Source organism: Alligator mississippiensis, chromosome 4 (genome assembly GCF_030867095.1).
Source record: "Alligator mississippiensis isolate rAllMis1 chromosome 4, rAllMis1, whole genome shotgun sequence".
Lineage (NCBI taxonomy): Eukaryota > Metazoa > Chordata > Crocodylia > Alligatoridae > Alligator > Alligator mississippiensis.
Genome location: NC_081827.1, coordinates 153,949,228 through 153,969,653, shown reverse-complemented (window position 1 = coordinate 153,969,653; position 20,426 = coordinate 153,949,228). Strand labels below are relative to the sequence as shown.

At 47.4% G+C, this 20,426-nt stretch overlaps 1 protein-coding gene across 1 annotated transcript in view; it reads right to left on the bottom strand.

Moving 5' to 3' along the window:
* CLCN1 (chloride voltage-gated channel 1) overlaps positions 1–20,426 on the bottom strand; it is a 73,824-nt gene that overhangs the window by 31,702 nt on the left and 21,696 nt on the right. The window contains exons 2-6 of the mRNA XM_059726249.1: positions 19,737–19,890; positions 17,167–17,298; positions 13,508–13,636; positions 13,280–13,413; positions 9,710–9,787 (exon numbers count right to left, since the gene is read on the bottom strand). Coding sequence (XP_059582232.1) covers positions 9,710–9,787; positions 13,280–13,413; positions 13,508–13,636; positions 17,167–17,298; positions 19,737–19,890 — 627 coding nt within the window. The remainder of the gene's footprint in view (positions 1–9,709; positions 9,788–13,279; positions 13,414–13,507; positions 13,637–17,166; positions 17,299–19,736; positions 19,891–20,426) is intronic.

Sequence of the window (20,426 nt, the reverse complement as noted above, 5' to 3'; positions counted from 1 at the left end):
AGTCCTATAACAACACTCCATAATGGAGTAAGACCTAAAACTTTAGTTGCAGTAGGGTGGGGGAACATCCTACAACTAGTGATCATTTGATGCTGGAGGAGAAAACCCACCCATATTTTAGCCCCAAAGCTAGGGTATTTGTCCAAGGATAAGGAGACCTGGGTTCTAGAGTACACTCATCCAAAGGGAATTTGCATTCTCCTCTTGAAGGAGATTCACCTAGATCTCCAGAAAGAGTAGCTATTTGAGGTCTGGAGGAGACAAGCAAGCTAGAGGTAAGTGGCTCATTGAGATGAATAAGAACATAAAAAGTCCCATGCAGTGTCAGACCAATTGTCTATCTAGCCCAGTATCCTGTCTCTGACAGTGGCAGAAATTAATGTTTTATACAGGGAGAACATCAAACTACGTGACATCCACCATTATTGATTTAGAGATCCCAAAGGAAACATCTCCAAACATTAGCCATTAATAGATCTATCATCCATGAATTTATCTAGTCCCTTTTTTAATCTGGCTATGCTATCTGTGTCTACCACCTCCTCTGGCAATTAATTCTACAAGTTAACTACACGCTGCGTAAGAAGTACTTTCTCTTGTTAGTTTTACACCCGTCATCTACTAATTTCAGTACGTACCCTCTACAGATTCAGATTCATAGATGCTAGGGTTGGAAGGGACCTCAACAGGTCATCGAGTCCGACGCCCTGCCTGGGCAGGAAAGAGCACTGGGGTCAGATGACCCCAGGCAGATGTCTATCCAGCCTTCTCTTCAAGATCCCCAAGGCAGGGGAGAGCATTACCTCCCTTGGAAGCCCATTCCACCCTTACAGTGAAGAGGTTCTGGCCACCCTTATAGTGAAGAGGTTCCTCCTGATATCTAGCCTAAATCTGCTCTGCCAGTTTGTGACCATTGTTCCTTGTTACCCCAAGAGGCGCTCTGGTTCCTTGCTCCTCCCCCCCCACCCCGGCCCCCCACAATAAGTTTGTAGGCGGTCACAAGATCATCTCTCAGCCTTCTCTTGCGGAGGCTGAAGAGATCCAGGTCCCTTAGTCTCTCCTCATAGGGCTGAATGAATGAACTTTAGTTAAAGCACCCCTGTGGCCATTTTGAAACGCAGAGGGACTTAATATGTGATGATGAGCTATTTTAATTAGAGCAGCTGTCCAGGAATTACTCTAATAAAAATGCCCCTCCCCTTTCCTTCCAAGCACATGTATATGTGTATAGGCAGCCCTACTATGGCCTTGAATAAACCCACTGAAATCCACTCTTTAAAAATTAAAGGAAAGGAAAACATAGTTCCTCAGAAAAATATGTACTGAAACAGGAAATGGCCTGAAAATTAATCTGCCCAAAAAGGAGAAGATATTAAAGCTTCTATTTTCGGTATGAAATGAACTAAAAAAAACAGGCAGCTAGAAAAGAAATGACCTCTGCATGCAGTTGTGTCAGAATCAGGAAGTTAAACAGGGCCTACACTGTTCAACATCTTCATCAGTGACTTTGACAAGGAGGTAAAAAGCACCCTGTTCAAATTTGCTGACAACACTAAGATGTGGGGGGATGTGGGCACACTAGACGGGAGGAATAGGCTGCAATTGGACCTAGACAGGTTACAGGGGTGGGCAGATGAGAACAGGATGGGTTTCAACACTGACAAGTGCAAGGTGCTGCACCTGGGGAGGAAGAACCAGCAGCATACCTACAGGCTGGGGAACTCCATTCTTGTCAGTGCAGAGGCAGAAAAGGATCTTGGGGTCATTATTGATGCCAAAATGAACATGGGCCGGCAGTGTGGGGACGCGGTCAGGAAGGCCAACCGTACCTCATCATGCATCCACAGATGCATCTCAAGCAGGTCCAAGGAGGTGATTATCCCCTTCTATACAGCACTGGTCAGGCCACAGTTGGAGTACTGCGTCCAGTTCTGGGCACCACACTTCAGGAGGGAGGTGGACAGCTTGGAGAGGGTCCAGAGGAGGGCCACTCGCATGATCAGGGGGCAGCAGGGCAGGCCCTACGAGGAGAGGCTACGGGACCTGAACCTCTTCAGCCTCCACAAGAGAAGGCTGAGGGGGGATCTGGTGGCCTGTTACAAACTAGTCAGAGGGGACCAGCAGGCATTGGGGGAGTCCCTGTTCCCCCGAGCACTACCAGGAGTAACTAGAAATAACGGTCACAAGCTGGCAGAGGGTAGATTCAGACTAGACATCAGGAGGTGCTACTTCACAGTCAGGGCGGCTAGGATATGGAACCAACTTCCAAGCAAAGTGGTGCTGGCTCCTACCCTGGAGGTCTTTAAGAGGAGGTTAGACGAACACCTTGCTGGGGTCATTTGACCCCAGTGCTCTTTCTTACCATGGCAGGGGGTTGGACTTGATGATCTGCTCAGGTCCCTTCTGACCCTACCAACTATGAAAGTATGAAATCATGGTTATGTACTGAAAAGCCCCATGAAAAAATGGCAATGCAGTATTTCAGTATTCTTAGGTATTTGCCTCTACACTCTTTAAGACTCGTGGAGCCATTCAGTTTGTATGTATATATACAAAGAGATTTATTTCTCTGCTGCTACCACCTTTCTGCTGATTTGGACAATATGCCTAAATATAACTTACAACAGATTTAAATATAACCAGCTACATAGTTGGTCCAATAAACGATATCACCTTATGAAATCCTTGCCTTTCACATAATTTCTGGGCCATCCTAGCTACAACATCACTCTTATACTACCATAAATATAACTTATGAATTCTGTTTGATATTAAGGACTCACTACATGTATCTAATTAGAAAGTCCATTTTGATTGTACCTCTCTATTGGATAATGGAGCTAATGACAGAAAGTTGTTTAAACCTTGATGATCTTTTATCCAAATGGAAGGACCCTTGAGTAAAGAGTTGACTAATGACCAGAAAAATGAAAAGTTACTTACCAGTACAGTAACTGGAATTCTTTGATATGGATTGCCCATATGCAAACATGTGCCTTATGTAGCCAACCTTAGAGACATTTTGGCCAGCTGGGGGACATTTTGACCTTCAGGGGTCTCGTACATCCCTACTTTTTATGATTCAGTTATTCTACACTTCTTTGTCAAATCAAGTATCTAATCTAGAAGCTCCAGAGATGGTACAGTGTCTTATGAACACATGAAGATAGACAGTTGTAAAGCAACTAAGATGAATGCCATTGTTACTTGAACTCTGGGAGAGTATGCTCTAATAGTTGTAAATGGGTACAGTTTAGCTATTTCCTTCCCTGTATAGATTTCAGATTATATTTGAAGACTCTTTTCCTTTCATTCTTTTTGCTATGGCCACAAAAAATAAAATAAAATGAAAAACCCTAAGAAGTGACTTATACAGATTTGTCTGTAAGAAAAAAACAAAGTATCTTTCATAACCAAGGTTATCAAAGAAATATAAAAGAAATGCCTCTGTCCTAAACATACGTGGTTTCAGGAATTATGTGGAGAACTGAAAGTTGAACTTCAAGACCATCTCTAATAGAAATTTGAAGGGTGAGGATGGGCTGTCCTTTAGAGGCAGCAGTGCAAGGAGGGCTCACTCTCTACCATTTTCACTAAGCGCTAGCCATCAGAAAAGCAACCTTCATGTGTGCAACAGGAACATATTGCCATTATTTCAAATGGGGAACCAAAGAACACCAAATACACTAGAGTGAGGTTCAGTGCATGACCTAGACCCTTTGCAAGTAGGAACACTTTATTTAGATCCTTCAGTAGCTTGAGGAAAATCTACTTCAACTTGCACTCATGGACAGATGTAGTGCAAGCTTGTTGCTAGGTATACTTTGTCCAATCTTGAGGATGGGTCACTCTATTTCAACTCCCAAAAATCATCCATATTTTTGGGTATCAGTGTTACACATTTCTTATTCTTAGAGATTTCTTATTGCATCAGGAAGAGGAACTCATCCACTGTGGAACATAAGGCTGTCTCATAAAGGCAGATCAAGACGTCATGCATGAACCAGTGAAAAAAAAGGAGCCCTTCTATCAGCAACAGGCAACCAACCCCCAGGTCATAGAAGTGGACAGACTTCAAATCCAGGCATTGGATTATCCTTCCTTACAGGGAAGGCAGATCTAGAAGCAGACAAAGTAGATCCTTTGCTGGTGTGGAAAAGAGGCATAGAAGTGCAAGAACCCAAGCTGTCTGCCATACCAGAGCCATCAAAATATATTTGACTGTGTCTTGTCTGGTCTTACCAAGCTCTATGAGGATTAAAGGGATCAGAAGGTAGGTGTACAGAAGGGTTCTAAAATGTTCTAGACTCCAGAGACCTCTCCATAACTCTTCTGAATTTAGCAGTACCTCATTTCAAAAGCTAATTTTGTTCAATGTTTTGATTTTGTGGTAAAAAAAAATTGCCATTCCTCTGTTGCAAAGAAGTCAGAAAGATCACAACAAGGCAGATGTTTTTGATACTGTAGATTCCTATTTGAAGTGTATGGGTTTGTCTTGTAAATCAAGTATAGGTATTTGCATACCTAACTATGCTAATATTGGTCAGCACCCCACAGCACTCTTGAAAGAGTCTCACAACGCACCAGTTGAAAATCATTGGTGTATAGTAATGTCCAATCCATGAGTTCAGGAAAGCATCAGACAGGAGTCCTGGACTCAGGCTTCCACTGAAACATAAGTTTTGAATGTTTTTGACAGCTTGTGAGGTCAGAGTGCTTATAACACTAGTGCAAGAAGATGTCCTGAAGAATGAAATCTTTGCGTACGGATTCATGATCTGATGAGTATTTTCATAAACTGTCCACCAAACTTCTACAGGCTAAATAAACACGCTGTAACAAGGGAAGTTTGGTGCCTAATATACCAGATTCAGAATATGATTGCTTCCTGACAGGGAGGAAAAGCTATCTTACCCCATATCAGGGGCAGGCAAAATACAGCCCCTGACAGGCCATTTTATCTGGCCCATGGGGCCCCTAAAATTTCTGAAAATATTTATCTGCTCCTGGCTGCCTGTCAAAGATGACAGGAGGCAGGGGCAGTAGGACCCAGGGGAAGCTGGCAACAGGAGGCAGGAGCCCAGCCCCACCCACCCCCAGCCATTTCCCTGCTTCCTGCTCCTGCCCTGTTCCAGCACCACATGGCTCCTGGCTGCATCACCCGACCAGGGAGCACAGGTCCACACCGATATGTGTGTGCACACACACAGGCAGAGGCAGAGTGTGTGTGTGTGTGTGTATGTGTGTGTAGGCAGGGGCAGTGTGTGCATGTGTGTTCGTAGGGTGAGTCCAACATGCACACCCCACCATATACATGCCCCTGCACCCCTCACACTGCCATACATGCAGACCCCCACATCCACACCCCCTCACACACTCCAGCCATCCCTCCCCCATCCACATCCCCCCACAAACCCCATACCCATCCACACTCCAGATATCCACACACACACCCACATGCTCCCTCACCCCACATACCCACACATCCAGAGCCTCCCCACAAACCTATAGCCACCCACCCCCACAATATACAAACATAAGACTTCATTTTAAGCTACTGTGCAATCACCTCTATGTACACTACACAAACACATGTAAACCAAGACAAAATATTGTTTGAAATCAAATTAATTAATGTTTTAGATGTTCACTTTTTAGAATATAATTTGGTATTTTTCTGGTTCCGAGATGGCAAAACCCCTTGCTGAAAGGAGTACTTCTGGGTATAAGGGGAGGACTTCTGGTGGCAAAGGTCAGGGGTTAGGGAGCAGCACTTCTGGTCAAAAGATGGTGACCAGGGGGCAGAGCACCTATCAAGGGGTGGGGCTACCCATGTGGCCCTTGATAGCTTGCCAAAACTTGGTGAGCAGCCCTCCACCCAAAATAATTGCCCGCTTTAAACGTATGCGATACGTGTCCATATCCTTGGATTTGTCAAAAACCTGAAGGGCAAGGCCTTGTACTGATAGTGATTTTGACCTATCAAAAATCTCAGTAACATTCTATGTAATGATCTGATGCATGTATCAAAATGCAGGAACATAGGACTTGACAGGACTTCTTGGGCCATCAAATCCAGTCTCCTGGATTTGTAGACAGGCAAGTTCCTAAAATGTCCTTGAAGTTGTCCACCCCAATCCTTCTCATACACCACAGCCACAAAATGCCCCATTAAAAAAAGACTATAATGCACCACAGGTGAAGAACCAGGGAGACAAGGGCACCATCACTGCCTTCATACGGCTATGAATGGGAATTGTTGGCTTAATATAGTCAGATGACCCAAGAAAGAGGACCATGCTAGCAAAAAAGGCAGTCTTTGTTAATGTGACTTGGGAAAAATTTGCTTCCTAACTGCAAATCTAGCATTTGGTTTGACCCTGAGTGAGGCCCTGCAGCTAGGCACCTGAACTACTTCAACTTCCAAGTACCAGCAGGAATGTCTGTGTATCCTAGTCAAATTCCATCTGTACCATATCTATTATTCAATGTTTCAGAGGAAGTAAAAAAAAAAAATTCCAAAAGCCAAGGAAGGCATTCATGAGAAAAAAAAAATTCTACAGGCAACCAGCAAAAACCTTGAACCACTGGATTACCAGACACTTCCCAAGCAAAAGAAAATTTCCTTTCAACCACATCATAGATTACCAAATATTCTTCTCCCACTCTTATATTCACCTCATGAAGGCATTTATACATATCCTCTATACCCCTTCATTTTGCCTAGCTTAACAAGCCAAATTCTTTCAAATCTTTGCTCTCACGTGATAAGTTCTCCAGTTTCCTAATAAACCTAATAGTCTTTATTTGAACCTGTTCCATTTCAAATTAATGTTTTGATATTTATTGCTTGCATAAGTGACCAAAAACAACACAAAATAAAAATGTTATCTTATAGGTCTAAATAGGATATTATTAATGACTTGGGCAATAATACTAATACTAATGGCAATGAAGTGTTGGCCTGCAGACTCCACTGGCCGGAGTTCAGCACTATAGCCTGTGTTCTGGTAGGGGATTCCCTTTTCATTGTCTTGCTATCATCCAGAGATTGACAACTTCATGTCTCCTGCTTGTATGCCACTCCTTCTATACACTGCTGCTGGTTTTTAGCCAGTCACAGTCTGCTCATCTGCTAGATGCTTGACTCACAACCATAGCCATTATCCCAGTTCTTAGGCAGCCTGAAATCTAACCTCTCCCTTAAGGCAGTGCCTAGGCTGCTATTCCATCCTTAGATATAGCCCTTAGTCTCGCCTTCTGAGCTTGATTCCTCTTTTCTTCATGTTAGACTTTTCTAGTTCACTCAGTATCAAAGAAACTTTTATTGGTTAGATGCCAAACTAGTTTCTTTTGTTCATGGTAAGCCATCATACAACAAACCCCTTCTGCAAATTGGGCTACAATTTATTGTATGAACTGTAGCCCAATTTATTGTATAAACTGTAGCCCGATGAGTAGCCCCTACTCATTCCATCTAAAGGCTTGCCCTAAGGAAATCACACAATATTTAGACAACTATAAGAATCAAGTACACTCAATGTACTAAGCAGAATGACCAAGCCATGGATGAGGAGGCATTGTCCAACACGCACAATGAAAAAGGGAAACAGTTAATGAAAAATGATGGATGCATCAGTTTTCCCTCCTTTGACTGAGTGGTGTTGTTACCAAGATCCTTGGCTGATCCTAGATATAGGAAGATGTAAGTTTTTTACATTTAGAAAGCTAAAAAAGTTACTCTGATTTATGAGTGTGAGAAGTGGATAAATTATTGCATGTTTGCTCCACAGTCATATTTCAAAGTATCTGTTATCTTTTATCTATTAATAAATCATTTATTGTGCTCACCAGTAATGTGATTTCCTATTCATGAGTGATTTCACTATCTGCTGTGACCAACATTACTTCCTACCCTCGTGTGATGTTCTTTGGTTCCTGACTTTCTTGTTCTTTGGTTCTTGCCATCTGATGAGGTCCTTAATGGTTGTGTAGGCTGTGTTACCCCTTCCCTGCAAACTCTTTTGGGAGATATTCCTAGTACATGAAGACCCATCAGGCTCTACCAATATTAATAACAATTCCTGGGCACATCTCACTTCTTTGATATTTTTTTCCAAAAGCCCTCTCCCTCTCTTCCCTTTCTTTTTATTCTCTGTGAATACATGAGAAAAGGAACATTTTTCACCACAAAACTAAAAAGGAACTAAGTAGGACTCCCTTGGCTGTATGAGATTTCATAGTTAGATGGTAAATGTGGTATATGTAAGATGTTGTATATAAGAAGACACTTGCCTCCAAGAGGAGCCCCGAAGCAACATCCAACTCCAACTGCGCAAGCCGCCACCAGGAGATCGAGCTGCCTGTACACATTCTGGAACAGAAAGCCCAGCCACAGAAGGGCATGCCAGGGTTAGAGGGAGCTCAGCCACAAGGTTAGTCCTCACGTTGTCAGAAACAAAGCAACAGCCAATAGCAGATGCAGCCATCTCTTCTGTAGTGAGCCAGGTTCTATACACTGCCAGTTTTTAGTAGGGTAAGCTGCTCTCTAGCCTCGATATCTGGTCAGTATGCACAGACAGGTCTACCGTGCTGCAATTACAGTGGTATCTGCATGCCACCAATCTCTGTGCTGTGCACTAGTCTTTATTCTGATCCAATCTTTATAAACATCTCTTATAGTAACATTACACGGCCGGCTTCTACAAGGAATCAGTTTGTACACAGAACCAGCCAATGTATGTAATCATAGTTTATCGAAACACTAATACACAGCTGGTCACTACAATGATTTTCTCACTACACAGGCTACTTCTGTAGCAGACATGTAGATGGTTTCTACGATTAGCTATGCTTTATATATGTATCTTCTAGAACAAACTGCTCCTTATATAAAAGTTACTTGGCATGTCTGTATATAAGGAAAGGGTCAGAATTTATTCCCTCTGTTTAGCATCTAAGTAGACTTAGGTACCCAAGTGCAATTCTATTCTACTCTTTTCAAGTCTATGATTGCATCTACTTTTGTAACAGGCAGTCATCTTACTCTTAAAGCTGAGTCATAAAAAAGTAGTAGGGAGGAGAAGGTCCACCAACCTTTTGCATGAACAGTTTTTCAGGGATTCAAGGAGGGTGGAAAGAATATACATAAGCACCTAAGTCTGCTTACATGCCTGATAGGTGGAATGGAATCTGGCCAAAAGGATTACAAAGGGGCAAAGGTTATCAGATACAACGTGGCTGTCCATATTGCTAACTAGTGTGTCCTCTAACATATTTCTGTAAACACCTGGACAGTCCCTCATAATTTACTGAGTTGTATATCTGATCTTTCACTGCTACTTCCTCTGTCTTGTAATTGATTGGTCTATCATAGCTTATTAAATCCCATTCGGTACGTTCTCCCTATCAACACTTTGCATGCATCCCTATGCTATTCTCTAGAGGTTTAACAATGTAACTGAGTACCCAAAGCACTTGCCACGCAGGGGCAGTGGCAACTTCTGGTTGCTGCCACTGCTAGGGTAATTGCATGGCAGCATCAGCAGCATTTTTTCCATTCCACACCCCCCACCCCAAGTAGGCACCTGGAGCAGCTGCCCCAGTCACCCCACCCTTGTTATGCTACTGCTATTCTCCTCCAGAGAAGGAATTACTTTGCCCTACCAGAGAACTTCAGGGCAGCTACATACAAAAACCTGTGCCTTACCTCATACACACCACAGAAGATTGACATGAACTTGCTGAGCACAGCAGCACAAATGCTGGCTATATGCACAAAGGGACCCTGTGAGAGAGGAAATGAAAGGAGAATTAAGTGGAAGGGTCACACTGTGTTACTGACAAAGTGTTAATAAACACTGGTCTTAGCACTTCAGATCAAGTCACCTTTTGCATATCTCAGTGGCATTTGCATAGGTGTATAAAGGCCATTCTTAGCATATACACAAGTTTTAGATTCTTTTTCCACCTGCACATCCTTTCTGAGCATGCTTTAACAGCTAAAGATCATAAGCTTTGTGGCAGAACAGAATCACCTTGGTCTCTATGTACTGCTATATAAATCTCCAAAAGTGTGTCCAGAGGAAAACTGCAAGTAGTAACTAGGAGGAGGAGGAAGGCAGCCCTCTCACATTTTATCCCAGTAGTAGGAGACCATCGGTCAGAAGGGGTTGGAACCTGCAACTTCCACTTCCCAGCAAAGCCACAAGGACAATGGCATCCTCCTCCCTTCTGCTAAAGCTGGCAGCCAAGAAGCAAAATTATGTGGAACATGTGGGGGTCAAGGGAGGAGCAAGCCAGATGGCATGTGGCTTTGTCAGATGGACACCGTCTATTAGACCAGGTTCAAAGGGTGGGGGAGGAGAAGAACAGGGATCTCAGGGCATAACATAATGTACAAATGCTTTGCTGGAAAAATATAGATTCAACCCCCTGGTGGGTGAATGAGACTTCAAATCAGGATCTCCTGCTCCCTGGGTAAGTGCCCATGGCCACCAAGCTAACGGGCCAAAACATGTGAGGACCCCTCCATTGGTAAATGGAGATATTGCACAGATGGAAACAGAATATAAAATCTGTGTAAATGCCAAAATAGCACTTAAAGGCTCATTCCCATGAGCGGAAACATGCAATTCCCCATGGACAAATAGCAGCAGCACATGTGTGCCGCTGCTAGTTGTTCCCGCCACACAACTGTATGTGCACTTTGGTGTGCAGCAGATTGCCCTGGGTGGGATAGAGAAGGCTGGGGCCAGCACCTGGGCTGGCCCCAGTAGCCTTACCTGGGGTCCTGGGGGCCTCTTTAGGCTGCAGTGGCAGCTGTCTGGGCACGCAGAGCCTGGCCAGCAGCTGGAGTGCAGCTCTGGCCGGCCAGGTTCTGATTTTGGGTAGCGCATGATGCAGCCACGTGTGCTGTGCCATATATTTTTTTGGCGCAGTTTTTTTGGGGATCTTTCAGTGTCATAAACCTCTGCACTGCAAATTAGCAGTGCAGTGAACACATGCACATACAGCACATGCAGTTGGTGGAGCCACAAACTGTCCATATGCTTTCATGGGAGTGCACCCTACATGGTTATGTAAATGGCACTTAGGCACATAAAAATGAAACAGGGTTTGGCCCTCTCTCTCCATTCTCTTAGAACATCACACATTGTGTGGCTTTATAGCTCAGTGGTTAAGGCACTGGTTTTTTGAAGTCAGTGGTCATGAGTTCAAGTCTCCCTAGAGCCTTTACCTCTGCAGAAACAATTGGTGACAGACAGGGGGGACAAGGCTGAACTTCTCAACGAGTTCTTTGCCTCAGTGTTCCTAAGAGAGGGGCACGACAAGTCTCTCACTGGGATTGTAGAGAGGCAGCAGCAAGGCGCCAGACTTCCATGCGTAGATCCTGAGGTGGTGCAGAGTCACTTGGAAGAACTGGCTGCCTTTAAGTCAGCAGGCCCGGATGAGCTCCATCTGAGGGTGCTGAAGGCACTGGCTGACATCGTTGCAGAGCCACTGGTGGGAATATCTGAATGCTCGTGGCGCACGGGCCAAATCCCGGAGGACTGGAAAAGGGCCAACGTGGTCCCCATTTTCAAAAAGGGGAGGAAGGAGGACCCGGGCAACTATAGGCCAGTCAGTCTCACCTCCATCCTTGGCAAAGTCTTTGAAAAAATTATCAAGGCTCACATTTGTGAGAGCCCGGCAGGGCAGATTATGCTGAGGGGAAACCAGCACGGGTTTGTGGCGAGCAGATCGTGCCTGACTAATCTAGTCTCTTTCTATGACCAGGTTACAAAACGCCTGGACACAGGAGGAGGGGTGGATGTCGTATACTTAGACTTCAGGAAGGCCTTCGATACGGTATCCCACCCCATACTGGTGAACAAGTTAAGAGGCTGTGACGTGGATGACTATGCAGTCCGGTGGGTGGCGAGTTGGCTAGAGGGCCGCACCCAGAGAGTCGTGGTGGATGGGTCGGTCTCGACCTGGAAGGATGTGGGCAGTGGGGTCCCGCAGGGCTCGGTCCTTGGACCGATACTCTTTAATGTCTTCATCAGTGACTTGGACGAGGGAGTGAAATGTACTCTGTCCAAGTTTGCAGATGACGCAAAGCTATGGGGAGAAGTGGACACGCCGGAGGGCAGGGAACAGCTGCAGGAAGACCTGGATAGGTTGGACAAGTGGGCAGAAAACAACAGGATGCAGTTCAACAAGGAGAAATGCAAAGTGCTGCGCCTAGGGAGGAAAAATGTCCAGCACACCTACAGCCTAGGGAATGACCTGCTGGGTGGCACAAAGGTGGAAAGGGATCTTGGAGTCCTAGTGGACTCCAAGATGAACATGAGTCAGCAGTGTGACGAAGCCATCAGAAAAGCCAATGGCACTTTATCGTGCATCGAATAGGTCCAAGGAGGTGATACTTCCCCTCTATAGGGCACTGGTCAGACCGCAGTTGGAGTACTGCGTGCAATTCTGGGCACCACACTTCAAGAAGGATGCGGATAACCTGGAGAGGGTCCAGAGAAGGGCAGCTCATATGGTCAAGGGCCTGCAGACCAAGCCCTACGAGGAGAGACTAGAGAAACTGGACCTTTTCAGCCTCCGCAAGAGAAGGTTGAGAGGCGACTTTGTGGCTGCCTTTAAGTTCATCATGGGGGCACAGAAGGGAATTGGTGAGTATTTATTCACCAAGGCGCCCCCGGGGGTTACAAGAAACAATGGCCACAAGCTAGCAGAGAGCAGATTTAGACTGGACATTAGGAAGAACTTCTTCACAGTTCGAGTGGCCAAGGTCTGGAACGGGCTCCCAAGGGAGGTGGTGCTCTCCCCTACCCTGGGGGTCTTCAAGAGGAGGTTCGATGAGCATCTAGCTGGGGTCATCTAGACCCAGCACTCTTTCCTGCCTATGCAGGGGGTCAGACTCGATGATCTATTGAGGTCCCTTCCGACCCTAACATCTATGAATCTATGAATCTATGAATCTTGGCTTCTCTTTCCCCTTCTCACTTTTCTTCTTAGATAGGAGAAAGCTGGCTTGAAGATATCTTAGCATCTGATTTTAACCCTGTTTCTCTCAATGTTTTCAATGACCCAGGAAAATAGCCAGGAGGAAATCAGTGTTATAGGGAAGTACAGCGAAATAAACAGAAATAGTGAAAGGATGAGAAACCTTTAGGCAGAAGAGATAGCTTTGTTATGCTCACTTCCAATCCAGGACATCACAGTGCCCAAAGAGAGCTATACCTACTTCTCCTTCCCTGGCTTTTAATAGACACAGATAAACACTCACCTCTTTCCCTACAGGCATCCCACTTCCCAGACCAGCTGTCAGGCCTACAACTTTGGCCACAAAGGCTTTAAGAGTGAGGTACTCCTTGAGGACCACTCCCCGCATGATAGTCTTCAATTCAGGAATTCCAGACCCTGAGAAAAGCAACAGGACAGAGAGTAAAGAAAAGAGATAGAGGAACAGAGAGCAAGACACAAAGACACATATTCCCAAGCCCCCTGCCCTCACCAACAGCCTGTGGGGAGACAAGGTGGCAGAAGGCAGCAGCAAAGAGGATGAGGATGAGCGGGTAAGTGACCCAGGCCAGGTACTGCATAAGGACATTTGGGTGCATCTCTTTGTACATCCACTTGTAAGCTGTAGGCAAACAGAGAAGTTGTCAGTGACTAGCATTTCCAAAGCAGTAGGTAAACATTAAACAAAACCTAATCAAAGCACATGATGGCCAAATCAGCAACCAAAACATCTCTGGGACTGAACTGACTGCATAATGGGTCTTACCAGTGAAGGAGAGGTTTCTTGCTTAAGGAGCAATGTATGTGTATTAGGGGACAAAAAACTCAAAAATTGAATGAATGCAAAGAGTGCATTCAGACCAAGAAAGGGCCACCCAAAATAGGATGCAGGATGCCTTAGAGGAACAGTGTGCATTTGTATTTGTTAAAAGAGAAATATTAAAATGAATACAATTCCCATGGTCAAACCATACAGTTCAGACTTGGCCTGTTGCATTACATTTTCAAAATTACATAAGGTAATATCTGAAGTTAACATAAATGTTCTGCAAGAGCTAATGCTTGGCAGGGATACTCTTGCTGCGAATCAGTAAGGACTCCTATGGCCCAGAATAGTGCTAGAAAAACTATGCTGCAGGGAGTGGTAAAGATATCTCATCAGCAGGAGTCCTGGTTTTCTCTGTTTAAAAATCACAAATTCTCTAATTTAAATGTAACTCTGGGCACAACACTACCTGCGCCCTCACCTGAATAGTGGGATCCTGGGGTACGTGGTAACCAGTGGCCCTGCTCAGCTCCTTGGGTAGCTGCTGCAGGGCATAGGCGACACATATGTGGGCACAGGGGGACACGTGCCCCCCCTCCCCAAGATTGGCCACCGCTGAAGCCGCCACTAACTTCTGCAGGTGGTCGCTGCCTGCCATCCGCCCCCCTCCCCCCCTCACTGCCGACATGGCTAGTGGCATCTGCAGGTGGTCCCTGCTTACCACCACTGACACTGATGCTGGTGCCTATGGGCAGTCCCCACTCACTACTATGGTGCCCCCCCAGTCTCAGGAGGTACCAGTTGTTCATGCTGCAGGGTCCCTGAGTGGAGAGCCTCCCCTGACAATCAAAACAACCTTGCAGACCATTATAAAACTATTTACAGAATTTAATTATTTACGGGATAAAATATAACTAATACAATAAAACAAATAATGTTATACAAAGTAACCCAGAGATAGTGGCTTAAGGATTAATGGCTTCTCTGATACAACTTATACCAGGGGAAGGCATAGAAATTAACCATGCTAAATAAGGAATCAATAAATAAATAAATTGATACTCCAACCCATCAAGAACTTATTTAAACACTTAGGGTGCATCTACACATGCAGGCACATGTGGTTGTAGCAGCTCAAATAGAAATGGCTTAAATTTGATTCGGGATTTTTTGCCTCAGCGCACATGCCCGAACATGCACTTTGATGTGGGGAAAATTGTGCCATTTGGGGCAAAATAACCCTGCTTGGCTCCTCCCAGATCTGCAGCCAGGAGCAGCTAGAGCCCGGGGCCAGCAGCTGTGCTGGGCCCAGCAGTATAAAAACCTGCTCTGTGCTGGCCTCAGCTGTATAAAAAGCTGCCCTGGCAAGTAGCTCAGCAGCTTCTAGGGGCCACAGGCATGTAAGTGGCTAGCTTTACTGGCAGACTGGCCTCCTGCCCGTCCTGTGGGCAGAGGGAGACCCTGGTACACATGACACTTGAGTGCACCCAGCTGCACCCCTCCACCTCCACATCCAGAACCTCCTCCTGAGGTTCTGGATGAACTTCACCCCCGACCTTTTTATTTTTGGACACCCCATCCATGGCCCCACCAAGTCCCAGGATCTCCTGGTCAACCTCTTCCTGGCCCTAGCCAAGTGGGCTCTGTACATGATCAGGAAGGAGGCTCTGGCTGGGAAAGTGCCCAGGTACTATGGGACCGCTTTCTTCTCACTGGTGTGCACACGCCTCCCAGCGGAGCACCACTGGGTGGTGTCCGCTGGCTTTTGGATGCCTTTGAGGACCAGTGAGCGTGGCCCAAGGGGTTCTGCTCAGTGTCCCCTTCAGGAGCACTCATTTTCATGTTTTAACCCTTTGGCCCTCACATCACTCCTATCCTGTTTTTGCCTTTGTTGTCCCAAGAATTTAGTTGTTCCATTCATTCAATAGTCCCCATGAAAAGGGGCTACTAGTTAGCCAGGTGGGCCTTAGAGCCCACAGTAATTGAATGGACAAATAGACAGGAGCTTCAGGGGCCCGGCCAAATGGTATCTGTGGACACTACCCCTTGTGCCAGCTGGACTGCTGAAGCAGCCCTGAGAGTTCCCTGCACCCTCTACCCACTCAGCAGTCTGGCAGTCAGGGTTGCTGCCTGGCTGTGACCTGCTGTCACCTGCGACAGCATGTGGCCCCAAGGCTGCATGCCTGCCAGACCTGGATGGGATGGGGACTTCATGGCCAGTAGAAGCCCTGCCCCTGACCATGCCATTGCCCCTCACTCCCAAGCTACAGCTAGGCCTGGGGCTACAGCACAGCAGGGAGAACCAGCACCACACTCCACAACAGCCGCATGAAGCAGAGCATGGCTTTAGCCTGGGGCCATACTGCAAGCAGCAGGACAAGGGTGAGGGGCTCCAAGCCCTGTCCTGCCTGGGCTGGAGTGTGGCAGCTGTGGTCAGTTCAGCTCATGTGGGCAGTGGTGGAGTGAGTCTGGCCCCAGTGCAGACTGGAGGGAGGAGGAGGGAACTTCTGGGTGCCCCCTGCCCTGGGCTGGGGCTCCTGCACTGCATGAGGCAGCCTGGCCACAGCCCTCTTCCCCACAGGTAGCATCCCTGATAGTATGGGCACTGGCCCTCAATGCCACCGACCTTGCCATGCAGCTCCCCACCACCCCTGAAGGACCTTCTCACCCTATTCCTCACTGAAGGGGTAGGCACCTCCAGGCAGACCCGGGTGGCAACAGCACAGAGCTGGGTTCAGTGGCAGAACTGAGTGCTACCTCACACCCCCTGCCCTGCTGCAGCCCTGGAGCCCTATCACCTTCCCCCCTTCCATGCAGCCCCCACACCACACACACATCCCCTCCACACACACCCTGCCACGTGCGCACACACACATACGTGCCTCACATCCCCCTCCCTCTCCACAGTCTCCCACACAGTGCCCAAGCCCTGGACCTCCAACCCTTCCCCCGATCACCACACAAACTTACCTGTATCCAGCTGCCCGAGCTGATCCCACCACCCTGCCTGGTTGTATGCTAGCCATGTGCATGCATGCATGCACACACATGACACCCCCTGCCTCCAATGGCCCTCCCCCCATTCCACCCAGCCCCAAGCAGCTCCTTGCAGGTTGGAAGGTTGCCAGCCTGCAAGGGGAAACCTGTGAACCTGTGGTTTCCTGCAGTTTCCTCCTTTAAAGGGGAAAACATGACTTTTTCTGCAGCAAACAGAAAACCCAGATCCCTGTTCATCAGGAGACATTTTCCATTCTCAGTACTGAGTTCAGTGTCTCAACAGGACACTAGAGGGTGCTGTGTTCAGAGATTTGGAACATGGGCTAATAGACTTAATGAATTTTCACTTGATTTACAAGGCAGTTTTACAGTACTTTAATGGAACTCACCTTGCAGGCTCTTGGCACTGGCATAATCCATTCCCCAGCTCACCAGTGCCATGACCAGGCCCAACAGAACCAGGAAAATCCAGTCGTCTCCAAGTTTCTTGGTAACGTATTTCTGGATGTGTCTAGCACAGTCTGTAGGAGAGACAGTCTTGAAATAAGAGAGGCAGTCAGAGCCTGTCTGTCTCTTCTTTCTCTTAGTATGCTGACATACCAACTCGGGTGGAAACATCATAAGGGTTTTCTGTTAGACACAGAAAAATGTGAAAATATACTGATTTTTCTCCTTTAAAGGAGAAAAACATGGGAAACCTATCTGCTTGTGGCTGGGAGGAGTGGAACGCAGGGGGCACCACATGCATCTGTGCAAGAGCACACATGTACATGGCCAGCAATACAGCAAGGCAGCAGTGGAGAACAGCTCCCACAGCTGCCTGCAGTTAAGTCTATGGGGGGAGAGGGGGCATAGATGACTACTTGTAGGAGAGCAGGAGGGGGGCAGATTGAAGCAGCCACAGTGAGGGAAAGAGTGGGTCTGGGGCTGAGGAAGCTGCCCAGCCAGGGTGGTGCTCAGGGCCTACAGCCAGGGTGGGAACGGGCAGTTGCAGGTCTTGGCAGGGGAGTAAGATGGCACCACAGGCAGTTCATCTGGCTGTGTGCACACCAGGGGATGGGTCAGGCACCTGAGATGATGCATTAGGGGGGCATAGGAGGCATATGCCCCCAAAATTTGTGGCACAGGGCTGCAGCCTGGCTGCATCTGTGGCCCAGCAGACAGGACCTGGTGCAGGAGGGCAGAGCAGGGTGGGGAGGCTCAGTGCCACTGCCATCACTGCTGGGAAACCTGCACCAGCTGTGCCGCCATGGTGAGGTGCCCCCTGCTCACTCAGCAGCAGCAGGGGGGCACAGCACTGCACCACCACTACCACTGCTACCCCCAATGCTGCTGGGTGGGTGCAGAGGGCATCTTGCCATGGCAGCATGGTTGGCACAGGGCTCCTGGCACCAAGCCTTACTTCCCCACTCCACCTTCCTATGTGGGGTCCCACCTGCTGGGCTATCGAGGCCCCTGATGGGCAGGTTGGGGCACCCCATGGCCAGAAGCAGGAAGCCTGCATCCTCCTCTGTCCACCATGGGCTCCAACTCAGCTCCACTCTGGCCATGCTGCCTAAGGAGTAGGGGTGGGGGAGGTGGGCCAAGCTCTGCACTCCACCCGAGCTGCAGCAGCTACCATCTCCTGCATATGGCAGCCAGGGCTCGGGCACTGCTGACCAGCTGTGGCTAGTGCCCACAGAGCAAGGAGCAGGTAGGATGCAGCCGCCAGGTCCCATAGCCTTGGCACCTGGGGGCCCCCTCTAGCAGGGCAGTAGGTGACAGAGGACTGCAAGTCACGAATAGGGGCCCTGGCAGGGATTGGAGGACTGTGGGTCAGGACTAAGGGGCACCAGCAGGGCTGAGGATGTGGGGGGCTTTGAGGTGGAAGTGAAGGGAATCATCAGGGACAGGGGGCTGTGGGTGAGGAGTGAGGAGCACCAGCACGCCCAAGGGGGTGGTTGGCTGAGGGTCAGGAGTGAGGGGCACTGGCAGGGCCAGGGGGCTGCAAGTTGGGAGTGAGGGGCACTGGCAGGGACTGGAGGGATGAGAGTCAGAAGTTAGGGGCACTAGCAGGGCCAGGGAGGGGGGGGCTTTGGGTTGGGAGTGAGGGGCACTGGCAGGGCCCAGGGGCTGCAGGTCAGGAGTGAGGGGCACCAGCAGGGCTGTGGGTTGGGAGTGGGGGTTAACAGCATGGGCAGGACACATACATATCAGGACTGCCCAGAGCCACAAAGCAGTGGGAGGTCAGCCACAGCTGGACCTGTATCCTGGTGAGCAGAGGGGTCAGGAGCGCTGATTTTCCATGATAAAAACCCCAAAATCAAATGCCAAAATATATAGGTATTTAGAATGTGTTTTATTATAATGATTGAGGCACTGGTAAGCTTCCAAACTGCTTTAAAATTGCAAATATATCAGCAAAACCTTGTGTTATACTGATACCTATTTATATAGTGGCATTTCATTTTAATTGCAGAAAAACACAGATTTTGAGGTTTTACTCAGAGAATTTGTGATTTTTAAACAGAGAAAACCAGAATTCCTGCTCACAACCTACTGCTGGAAGACCCAGCACATCCATCGCTGTTGTAGTAAATATGTGAAATCCTCTCCAGTTTGGGGTGATTGGGATGTTTAACTCTTTGAGTACTAGCAAGAAATATGACCCTATGAGAAAACTATCCATGCTCCAAAAGAGATTTGTAACCCACTGTATTATGCACAGAAGATTTGGAGTCTTCCCATGCTGACAAATGGGTTTGGAGTATTCCTGGGATGCAGATGGAAGAGAAATTTAGTCTTGGCTAGCCTCTTCTTTTCCTGGTAATAGGACTCCGTCCTCCTCCTCCCCCTTTACCCAGAACAAGGATTACTTCTTCCCCTTTCACTCCACCTAAATTTCATCCATCTGGCTAGTCTGCCAATTTTTTTAGTAACAAAATAAGCCTAACTGGCTGGCAGAGCTAATTCGTCCCACCTTGGCATTTGGAGTACCGGTTTTCTTTGACTTCTGACTGGGTGTCTTGTTTCAGTGGGTGCTGGCTGTTTCCTTGGTCCTCTTTATCACTCAATAGTTTTGCTGCTTCTTTCTGTGCAAAGTCAGAGAGCTGCTCTGTGTATTGCCCGTAGAGCTAGAGGAGCAGACAGTGTGAGAGAGGAGAGTTAAAAGGCAGTTACTATCTTGTTCACAGCAGACAGGTCCACAGAAAGACAGACAGATCCAATGAGAGTAATTTGTACAGACCCAAAGATACTCAGAGAAGACAGAAACACAGAGATTCAGTCACTCACAGGTTGGCTGGCTGTCCTCCTATCCCTCTGGTGCTCACATACTTAGAGGAAACAGGAGCTTAATATTCTCAGTTGTGGCCACTGATCCAATTCCTCTGGCTGCAGTCTATGACTTCTTGTTGGGGTACATAGTACAGCCAGTAACAGCTGGGGTTTACTTCCAAGAGCCATTGGCTGCGATATGGTTTGGCATAAACACTACTTATCCCCTGTGACTGACCATCTCTTAAGCATACAGCATCTCTATCAACATTTGGCTGATTTTTGGTCCCATCCACAGCCTGTGTTTGTGCTGCAGATTCCCAATGGCTTTCACCCCAGAAATGAACCAGAGGTTAATTTATGGGAAAAGGATATTTAGTGGGATCATAGAATC